General features: G+C 42.7%; 2 protein-coding genes and 1 pseudogene across 2 annotated transcripts; 2 read left to right on the plus strand and 1 right to left on the minus strand.

Moving 5' to 3' along the window:
* Positions 1 to 627: 627 nt before the first annotated feature.
* LOC141845799 (transcription factor MYB102-like) lies at positions 628 to 1,962 on the plus strand. The gene is made up of 3 exons (XM_074733806.1): positions 628 to 1,041; positions 1,126 to 1,255; positions 1,346 to 1,962. Exons 1-3 carry the CDS (start codon positions 909 to 911, stop codon positions 1,896 to 1,898), a joined length of 816 nt encoding a protein of 271 aa, XP_074589907.1. The 5' UTR covers positions 628 to 908; the 3' UTR covers positions 1,899 to 1,962.
* A 102-nt stretch (positions 1,963 to 2,064) lies between these two features.
* LOC141845797 (E3 ubiquitin-protein ligase JMJ24-like) lies at positions 2,065 to 7,141 on the minus strand (annotated as a pseudogene).
* Positions 7,142 to 8,055: 914 nt separating this feature from the next.
* LOC141846531 (G-type lectin S-receptor-like serine/threonine-protein kinase At4g27290) lies at positions 8,056 to 10,428 on the plus strand. Its single transcript, XM_074734574.1, has 5 exons — positions 8,056 to 8,128; positions 8,221 to 9,594; positions 9,704 to 9,822; positions 9,895 to 10,105; positions 10,325 to 10,428. Exons 1-5 carry the CDS (start codon positions 8,056 to 8,058, stop codon positions 10,426 to 10,428), a joined length of 1,881 nt encoding a protein of 626 aa, XP_074590675.1.
* Positions 10,429 to 10,538: the final 110 nt, after the last annotated feature.

Genomic DNA, 10,538 nt, shown 5'->3' on the forward strand with positions numbered 1-10,538 from the left:
CGGCAAAGCTCCGGTCAGGAAGGGACGAGCATGCACACGTCAGGAACAGTACAAGCCTCAGCCGCCGACGCGTGTTCAGGTGTCCGATACGATACGATACGATCCGTATATAGATTTTGTCAAACACTACTTTATAACCCTCGGCGTACGTGCAGCTCCAATCATGGAGCAGGATCTGTGGGTTTGACTCTGAGGTTATGTCTCGGCAGCAGGTGATTGGTCCAACCACGGCCAAGGTCTTTCCTTTGACCATCGGCTGGTGCAATTCTAAGGGAAGAGGAAACAGAGCAAGAGCTCGATCGACGTCGCATGAACACAGCTTTCCAAGTGTCATTGAATCAAGGAACAACTGACCGTCCATCGATCAATGAAATACTGTGCACTCGAACAAAGGAATGGTGACAAAATATCAGTCAATGGATGTATACAAATGCGAAGAAAGCTGCTGCCTCTCCCATCTGCTTCATGTGTTTTGCCCCTCGTGCCTAAATGGCAATCGCCTGCTGTTTCAGATGCGAATTAGCAATGGAGGGAGAAGTCCTACGGCAGCATCGAGAACACCGTGAAGGTGAATATACATGTAACGTGTCACCAGTTGCGATGAGACACAGCAACAAGGGGGAAAAGAGATAAGGGTTTACTCTTTCCCTGCTTTTTGGCTGTTCCCCCTTCCAACTCAAGCTGTTAACCAGCTCGATGCCGGAGAGGAGAGGAGCAGAGAGAAAGAGAGACACGTCGCTGCGATAAACAAAGGACGGTACCGAATCCGTTTGACCTTTTCCCTCTGCTTTCACTCTATATAAACCACACGTACAGATCATCGTCTTCTCTGTCTCTCTGTTTCCTTCTTCTTCTGATCATCTCCATCGAGTCGACCAAGCTCGAACAAGTTTGTTGAGTTGTTTGTGATGGGGAGACAGCCTTGTTGTGAGAAAGAAGGTCTCAAGAGAGGTCCATGGACAGCTGAAGAGGACCAAAAGTTAATCGATTACATACAGAAGCACGGGCAAGGAAACTGGAGAACTCTTCCTAAGAAAGCAGGTTTGCAATCGTACTGAAAACTATAAGCTTTGTATGATTACTTGTTCATGGATGTTTATTCTATGACTTGTGTGATGATGATAGGGCTTGCGAGGTGCGGTAAGAGTTGCAGGCTCCGGTGGACGAACTACCTGCGGCCGGACATTAAGAGAGGGAGGTTCTCCTTCGAAGAGGAAGAAACGATCATCCACCTCCACAGCATGCTGGGTAACAAGTTAAGTGATAGCTCTCGATTCTCACTTTGATTTTCTCTCAAATTTGCTGGAGTTGATCAGTTCCATAACAATTTTGTACGTCAATTCAGATGGTCGGCGATCGCTGCCCGTTTACCGGGAAGGACCGATAATGAGATCAAGAACTACTGGAACACACACATTCGGAAGAGACTACTGAACATGGGGATCGACCCGGTGACTCATGCACCGCGACTCGATCTCCTCTTTGGAGCTTCCCCTTTCTGCAATTCGTTGCAGTCGACAAGCCTGCTAGGCCTCGACCATGAGCTCCTCTTCATGGCCACCAACCTCCTCTCCTCTCAGTCCCAGAACTCCAACACCGGCGTCCTTGATCAGGCACCACTCCAGGAGCAACAACTCCAACACCAATCTCATGATCTGTTCCTCGATGCGGCACAGATCATGCAAGCCAATGTGAACCAGAACCCATGGCAAGAAATCATCACGCAGGATAACTATTTGCACGAGAGCAGTAATTGGATGCCTACTGCGGCAATGGGAGTCAACTATGAAAGCTTAGGTCCTTCATGGCCGCAATTGGGCAACGAAGACTCCTTCGGCAGCAGTAATCTGTTCAACCATCAAATCCCTGATCTCTTGGATGTAAGCAATTGCATGTGAACAGAAACAAGAGAAATTAATGGGAAGATATAGAGAAGAAGATGATGATCACTTGCTTATTTTATATTCACAAAGCACAAGTCTTTTGCCATCTGTTTTTTCATTGTTTCCGTGGCTCTTCATGATAAACTTTGCTACAATTTCCCTTACAAAAAAGAGTCAGTCAGTGTTCTATGACAAAGGCCTCAAACAAACTAAAATCTCATCAAAACATGAACTTCCATAATCATTCTAATTGCTAACAGCACTCAACGTATATAATTCACAAAAATTTTATTACGTCCTTGTGCCAATGTCTGTGGCAATCTCCACAGATTGTTGAAAACTATCATGGAAAGTCTCACCTATTTGCGGCTCTAGCAGACTAATACTAAAATGACCAATCTTTTGGTTTTCAAGAAGAGAAGATGCACCATGGGTGTGAGTGTGTATGCTGTGAGGATGATCGCTGCTAAATGCAACCTCTTCCACAGTGCGGCTGGGATCGTTAGACCGACGAAAGGGTAAGTTACACCTTAGCTTAAGAAGACCTTTACCACAGCCTCCAGATTCCTTGGGTGGACAAGAAATGCTTCTCCAGTGGCTCTCCTTGGTATCAGATTCAATGGTGGACAAAGAGGAGTTATCTGGTTGCTCACCCACGGAGAGTCTCTGCCTTTTCCCTACAAGTTCACTGATGACATACTTCTTCGCCCTTTCTCTCCTGCCAGCCTTAGAGGAATCGATTGCAGGTGCCTGAGAAACACTTCCTTCTAGTATATTTCCGCAACAACCAAAGCAGAGTTTATAAGAGCACTTTGAGCAGCTTCTGTGAAAATCCACAAGTGAAGTCCTGCAGTATTACTGGTTCCAGAAAGACAGAGTCAAGTACCTTATTAATCAAACTGCAAAATTATTGAACAAGGTTTGAAGAAATCATCATCCACCAAACTTTTAAGAAACTTAAAAGCACAGTGTAAACTGTAAGTACGGTCATGCATAAAGAGAGGGTAACAAAGAACAGTAAACTGAACTTTCTAAAGCAAAAAAAAAAGAGGCAAACTAATAATGGTCGTCTAAGAAACATGGCCACCACACACATCATTTAGTTACAATGTACATGGTTTTGTAAATATAGTGGATCACTAATTTCTCTGAGGTGTTAAAAGATGTCCAGACATACCAGTTAAAAAGCTCATTGCCAGGCTCATCGACTCGAAGAAGTACACCAGAAAATTCACCTTCTGGATAATGGATAGATCAAGAGGATATCTAACTGAAGGATGAAACTGAGACATTGTTTCTAAGCTTACCTTGGTCTCTTTTCTTAATGTCCAGCTCATTTAATTGGTTCAGATAGATATTTTTCAGCAATGGAAACAGTTCAGATATCAAGTTATATGCATGCTCCTTGCAATTATTGTCTTGACCATTTGTCAGTTTCCGACAAGCCTACAAATTTCGTATTGCCATAAATATTATAAGGGTTATAAAGCTAAGTTACAGAACATTCTCTAATTATAACAAGAATTGGCAAGGAAGCCAACCTTATGTCTGTCTTCTATAGCTCCAAGTGGAGGACAACTTGTATAATCCAATTGTCCATGACAAATAGAGTAGACAGTCTTCACTTCGACCAGTGAAATCTCATCATTATTGGCATGCTTACTCTTCTTCTGAACTATTTCAAAATCCTGAAAATCACATAAACAAAAAGTTTCATGGAAAACTATTCTCAGAGTAAAAAATATTGATGACTTTGCATGTTAAAAGTAAGCCAACCTTACAACCATACTTAGCTGGTCTAGTAGAACATGCTTTGCAATCACAACACCCACGGCAAACAGGGCAGGAAATCTTTACCTCCTTTTCAAGCATACCAGAGTACCTTGACAAAACAAACTAAATCAGATAAACATAAGTACTTGAAAAATTTTTCAATCTACAAAGTCCAATATCACTGGATATCTAAAAAGGATATGCGACTTGTGTCACTTGTCCTGTTTTCATAATAATAGGAAAGTAAAATAAAAAAAAAGTGTGTTGCTAATATAGTCCAATTTTCTTACTGTAGATACTGCAGGACATTTAGAATTTGACTGCGAGCTGGGTGGACATAGAAACTAAATTATAGATCAAGCTGTTGGACGTGAATACAATAAGAACGGAAAGGTTCAAGAACCATTTAATGATTTTAACATCCATGGTAACTTTACCTTAACAAGCTAAGAACTATACAAGGATATGACTTGTCACTGTATGTACACTATCAGACAAATTATTTTACTTTCAGTAAGACTTCTCTCAACCATCAAACTTGAGCAAAGGAGCAACTGCATTCTCTTTGCCTGTTTATCAAACTAAGAAGAACATCGATCTAGTTAAACCACAATGAATCTCTTACTGAAATAACAAAAGGCAATCTTCTCAAACCCACAACAAAACTCTTATCTGTAAGACCATAGTAATTCACTAATATCAGACCTAGTCAAGACTAAGTTATAGAAAAAGCCTCATTAAGACACAAGATTAATGCAAACCAAACATTAAGTTGGACTCATCCTGCAAGAAAGCAAAGTTGATCAAAGAAATTCTACTGAAAATACTAAATGAAGTGCGTCTAAGAAAGCCTCCATAGTGATAATCCATTTGAATTAGAACTTCTCATTCCCACCACTAATGACCAAAAGTTTAATAATAATAAATAATCAAGCATACTATACAAATATAATGGTCTCTAATGTGGATTCAATTCATGCTCTATGTGTAGGGTGTAATAATTAGTTGACTAAGCATGTTTGATATCAGTATACCATATTGCTTCTAAACATAATTCTGAAAACCTAATATGTGAATTTGTGGTTTTATTATATCTGTATTGGGTTAAACATAGTATATTCTCCCTTGCTAAGCATTCTCAACTTCAAATATTCTCCCCCGCTAAGCATATTCGACTTCAAAAATCCTTTAAGAAAGAGTCATAGTTTGTATACAATGATATCAGTTTTATAGCTCAGTGACAGAGTCTCTTTTGATTTCTTATGATCCTTTGAATGATAATCAACAGGAAAGAAACTCTTTTTACATATAAGTAAAGCTAAATCTTAATAAATATATTTTATTTGTCATTAGCATAAGGTGAATGGGGTAATACAATTATAAATGCCACATATGCAAAGAATAGAACATTGATACCATAAACATGCTGGAATAAAGATCAAACAGTCCTGCTATTCTCTTAGAATCTATTATTTTATCTTTTTACAGGTGCCACCAATACATTGCAATTTCTTCACACTTTTTAATTTACTAAAGACAGAATAGCTAACAGCTTGTAAGACATTTTGCTATAGACTGATGCAGAGTCAATGAAAGAAGCTTTTGCCTTTGTACATGTTATGATTGGTTAACTTTTGAAAAATTCACAAGATTTTGTGCCAATGAGAAATGTATTTAAGTTAGGGAATCTGTTTTTATTTACTAAAACACACAATAGGTAATAGATTGTAAGATGCACTTATTCTGCTATTGACTGATGTAGTATCAACAGAAGAAGCTTTTCAAACTGTTGTGATTGATTAATGATTATCTTTTGAAAGTTCAAAGTATTCCCTTTCAGTTCCTGCACAATCTCCCAATTGCCAAAGGCTTAGATATTAGCCTACAAGCAGTAACCAGGATAACAGCATCAGTTTGCCAATGGAAAAACCATTTAGGTTAGGTAAATTAGGTAATAGCATTTAAGGCCCACATATTCTGCTATTGGCTGATGTTAGGAAAGAAGCTTTTGCCTGGGAAACTGTGATGATTGGTTATCATTTGAAAATTCACAGTACCTTTCAGTACCAGCATAACAGTTGCAGAAGGTTAGCTATACTTCAGTATCAATAACATGTCCCACTACTACCTAAGTCTGGTTCCAACACAGAATTACAAACTAACAAAAATTATTATGGACATAATTATTCACTGGTTGCTAAAAGCTCCTTTAGGAAGAAACAAAAGTTAGCTTAACAAAATAATCATACAGAAAAATATTAGACAATCCAAGAGTCTAATTGAGATTCTCCGGTTGGCAAGGTGCACTAAGATGAGCCAACTATTTGATACTCACCACTATCCAGACCAAAACCTTGAGTCTATAACAAAACGGATTACAAGCCTTTAACACGTTCTACCACGTCAAAGTAAAAGCTCCAGTAAGTAACCAATATCAAGAAGCAGGGATAGCATGCATTTTGCTTGTAGCTGAAGGGTGATGTGCCAGGTCATCCTTAACAAGAAGTCTTCCATTTTCTTATATTGAATTGGATTAGGAAACAAAAAGGAAAGGGTGTTCCCACCAATATTTCGACATTTTAAGCACATTGAACTACTATGTCAATATAGAATTTTGTCAAAGAAGAACCTTTTGATACACAAAGAAAAAAAACAACAAAATGGAGGCATTGGATGCACATTAGCTAATGTGGGATTCAAGAATACACACGAGCAAGTGAACGAGGAGAATACCTTTTGTCTATGCAACAAGAGCAAAAGAACCTCTTCCTACAGCTCAAACACCGGACCATGTTCACCACGTTCTTCTCCTTACAACTATGGCAGACCATCTTCCTTCCCATCCCCGAACCCCTTCCGCAAGGTATTTTCTGAAATCCAACATAACCGAAGAAGAAAGGAAGAGCAGAATAATGTGAGAGCCAGCCAGGAACACAATATGCATAGTAGAGAATGAACCAACAAAATTAGAAGGAGCTTAACCAAAAAGGTCAAACCTTTATTGTCGCAACGGGAATCGGCTCTGCGTTCTTGGACCGAATACACCGCCTGGTGAGCAAGCGGCCCTCCTCAAACCCTACCTTCCGATCTACGAAGCCTCCCTCGTCACGACAGCCGCCAACGGGAGGCGTTGTCGCGATGGTCATCAATCCATTAGGAAGAACCCTCGTTGTCCCAGCCTCCCCCTCCCCACTCTCCTCCTCCAGCGTCACCCTCCGCTTGAGGGCGATCGACTCCGCCGAGCGTTCCGCCTGCTTAGCGCGCTTCCTCGACGGAGGCGCCGCGGCACTTCGCTTGCATTTCCGGGCGGAAGCCTTGAGCTTTTCGATGTTGGCTCGTGTCTGGATGTAGTGGTACTCGCAGAAGACGAGGCCGTCCATGGCGCGCTTGTGGCAACGCCATTTGCGGCCGTCGCTACGGCGGCAGCGGGAGTCGTCTCCGGGCGAAGCGTCTAGGTCGTCGTAGAGGCGCCGAGGCCTCGGCATTTGCGGCGGGATTGGAAACCCGTCCGAGAGAGGGGGGGGGGGGGGGGGGGGGGGGGGGGGGGGGGGGGGGGGGGGGGGATCGAGGAGAGAGCAGCGAGCGAGGGCGCAGTTAATGGCAGGGAGGGAGCAGGAGGACGAAGACACTTTCTAGCTTTCTTTCGATCACAGCGCACGGAACAGGATTTCATTTTGCTCCCAGCTTTATCGAATATTCACTACTTCCCAAAGTAAATGTCGCTGTGAAAATTATGAAAACATTATGGACCAAATTAAAAATTCTCTCCCTCTCTTAATATTACGTCATTTTATTTATTTGCGAAATTAGAAAATACGAATCTCTCAAATATCGCCCCGTTGACGAGTGACGTGGCGCGCGGCCCCCGTCAGCCAATCACAACAAAGTCCGTGGATCCGCGGCGACTTAATTCGTGACCTGCTACTCGTTGATCCACGAAAGTGGGAAAGGATGAACATTAATATTTGGAAAGAAAAACAATGCTGAAGCAAAGTCACGAAATGACTATTATTTTTTTAAAGTAAGAATAAAAGAAGTCAATGGTAAAAATAAGATAGATTTTTTAGGACATATTATATTTAAAAATTTAAAAATATTTATGATGTTGATTCACCCAAGACATATTGATCGTCTCTGAGATTAATTGGATGTTACTCTAGCATTAGTCAGTTTTCTCTAATCTGAGGTGCTTATTCATCCCTATTTCTCTAATCTGATGTTGACAAATTGTTTAATCACTCGGGCATTCTGCAGTTTTCAAACTGCTTGCGTACTCAATCAATTTTTTCAAACTTCCACACAGTGACAATATTCAAAATCGAGACTTTTGAATGAACTAGAATCGACTATACGAAAGATCTACAGTAACAGATCGCAAGAGGAAGCAACGCAAGCCGAGATGCAGCTCTTCCTTTTCCGGCTTTTGGGAATAGTAGCAACAGCATGTGTTGTTCTTGGCCAATCCTCCTCTGGTACGTTTAAGAAACAAATCTTAGTCGATCTTCCATAGATCATCATCTTCTCAACTCAATTACTGATCATCAAGTGCTCGACTTTTGTGCAGGAGATGTAATGCGACCGAACAGCTCGCTTAGTAGCGACCAGACCTTGATATCGAGAGGAGGTGTGTTCCAGCTTGGTTTCTTCAGTCTCGTTAATGGTTCAGCGAGCGGATACCTAGGAATCAGGCACAACGATCTCCCAACCGAAGAGGCCAAAGTAGTTTGGCTCGCCAACAGGAACAAGTCCTTGGACAAATCTACGGCATCCTTGAACTTGACCTCCGATGGAAATCTAATCTTATTCGACGAACAAGCAATTGTTTGGTCGACGGGAACATCAACAGAGCTCAATTCTGCACGCTTGCAGCTTTTAGATTCAGGGAACTTGGTGTTGTTGACCGCTGGCAGCTCTAGCAGAACTCTCTGGCAGAGCTTTGACCACCCGAGCGATGTTCTTCTCCCTGGCATGAAGCTTGGATTTGACCTCCGGATCAACACTACATGGCAGCTCGTGTCATGGAGGAGCACCGTTGACCCCTCTCCCGGCGAGTACATCACAAGCATTTCCACTCGAGGGATTCCGGGACTGGTCACATGGGAAGGCGCCGCCAAGATCTATCGCACTGGGCCATGGAACGGGCAAGGATTCGTCCGCTTCCCTCCGACAAACAGCGGCTTGACGACGCAACTAAACTTCATCTTCGTATCCAACGAGAATGAGACCTACTACATGAACGAGTACAAGGACTCGTCGGCGCGGTCGTTGGGCATGTTGGACGCCGATGGCGTCTACAAGAGGTGGAGTTGGGAGAACGGAAGCTGGGAAGTTTTCTGGTCGGTGCCGCAGGACGAGTGCGACCACTACAATCGCTGCGGGAGCAGCAGCGTCTGCACCAAGGGCTACTACGACGTTTCCTGCAGTTGCTTGGAAGGGTTTGCGCCGGCGGCGAACGGGAGCGGTGGGTGCGTGAGGCAGAAGCCCTTGAGTTGCTCGTCGAGCCAGGTCTGGAAGGCGCAGAACGTGAAGCTCCCGGACTCCGAGAATGCCACGGCGCGAGGCCAGATGAGCGTGGACGCCTGCAGAGACCTGTGCCTGGGCGACTGCTCCTGCGTGGCGTACGCCGTGCAGGGCGGGCCGAACGGGTGCATGACTTGGCGGGGCGATCTGTTGGATCTCAGAGATTTTTCCGACGACGTAGGAGAGGATTTGTACGTTCGACTTGCAGGTGATCCATCAACGACGGAATCACCTGCTTCAAATCGCACGAAGATTGCGCGCGCGATAGCCATTCCTCTGTCGCTTGGATTTCTTCTACTCTGTTGTCTCCGCGTACTCATCCGGAGGAGAAGCAAAGGTGTCGATCATGGTGCATCACAGCCAAGATTGATCCCGATCGACTCTGAACACTCTGCTTCGCATAATAACCGAGGAATCAGTCAGTTCATTCTTCCCTTCATCACTGCTTCGCGTGTGACTGTCTCTGTTTGCTCTGTTCTTGATTGTTCATCGTCTTCTACTAATTTCTGTTACGATTTTTGCTCCAGGTTCGGCCAAAACATTGGGGTCGCTGTCTTCCTATGATTTGCATACAATAAAATTGGCGACCGATGATTTCTCCAACGTGAATAAACTCGGGGAAGGCGGATTTGGTGTAGTTTACAAGGTAAAAAGCTTCTGGTATCACCAAAGATCTTTCAGATCGATAAATATAGAAAATAATCTTGTGTTTTATCAGGGTCAATTGCAAGATGGATCGAAGATTGCTGTCAAGAAATTGTCCAACTACTCGTCACAGGGCCCAAATGAGTTCCACAATGAGCTCTCACTTATCGCCAAGTTGCAACATAGAAACCTTGTTCGTCTGTTGGGCTCCTGCATCGAAGGAGATGAGCGGCTTATTATCTTGGAATACATGGAAAATAAGAGCTTAGATGCTTTCCTTTTTGGTCAGTATGTTTGCTAGATTAATTCTTATATATTGTTAGATAAACGCGATGAAAAACTATTCAAAACTTGAAATCCAGACAAAACCAAAAGCATATTGCTAAATTGGCAAAAGCGTCTTGAGATCATAATGGGGATTGCTAGAGGCCTTCTATACTTGCATCAAGACTCCATCTTGAGGGTTATTCATCGTGATCTTAAACCGAATAATATCCTTTTAGACAAGGATATGATTCCAAAGATCTCAGATTTTGGCATTGCAAGAATAGTTGAAGGGGATGAAATCCTTGAGAATGCAACTACACGACCAATTGGAACATTGTAAGTTAAAATCATGATCATATTATTACTCCTATATAACATAAAATATTCAAGTTTTCTTAATTTGCAGTGGATATATGGCGCCAGAGTACTTAGCAGATGGATATTTTTCAT

The sequence above is a fragment of the Curcuma longa genome, chromosome 15 (assembly GCF_044706935.1).
Source record: "Curcuma longa cultivar G26 ecotype Majalengka, Jawa Barat chromosome 15, ITB_CL_G26_1.1, whole genome shotgun sequence".
Classification (NCBI taxonomy): Eukaryota; Viridiplantae; Streptophyta; class Magnoliopsida; order Zingiberales; family Zingiberaceae; genus Curcuma; species Curcuma longa.

Coding starts and splice junctions, on each gene's coding strand:
- LOC141845799 (XM_074733806.1), top strand. CDS start 909: ATGGGGAGACAGCCTTGTTGTGAGAAAGAAGGTCTCAAGAGAGGTCCA. Junction 1,042..1,125: donor AACTCTTCCTAAGAAAGCAG/GTTTGCAATCGT, acceptor TGATGATGATAG/GGCTTGCGAGGTGCGGTAAG. Junction 1,256..1,345: donor CACAGCATGCTGGGTAACAA/GTTAAGTGATAG, acceptor ACGTCAATTCAG/ATGGTCGGCGATCGCTGCCC.
- LOC141846531 (XM_074734574.1), top strand. CDS start 8,056: ATGCAGCTCTTCCTTTTCCGGCTTTTGGGAATAGTAGCAACAGCATGT. Junction 9,595..9,703: donor GCATAATAACCGAGGAATCA/GTCAGTTCATTC, acceptor TTTTTGCTCCAG/GTTCGGCCAAAACATTGGGG. Junction 10,106..10,324: donor CTTAGATGCTTTCCTTTTTG/GTCAGTATGTTT, acceptor ATATCCTTTTAG/ACAAGGATATGATTCCAAAG.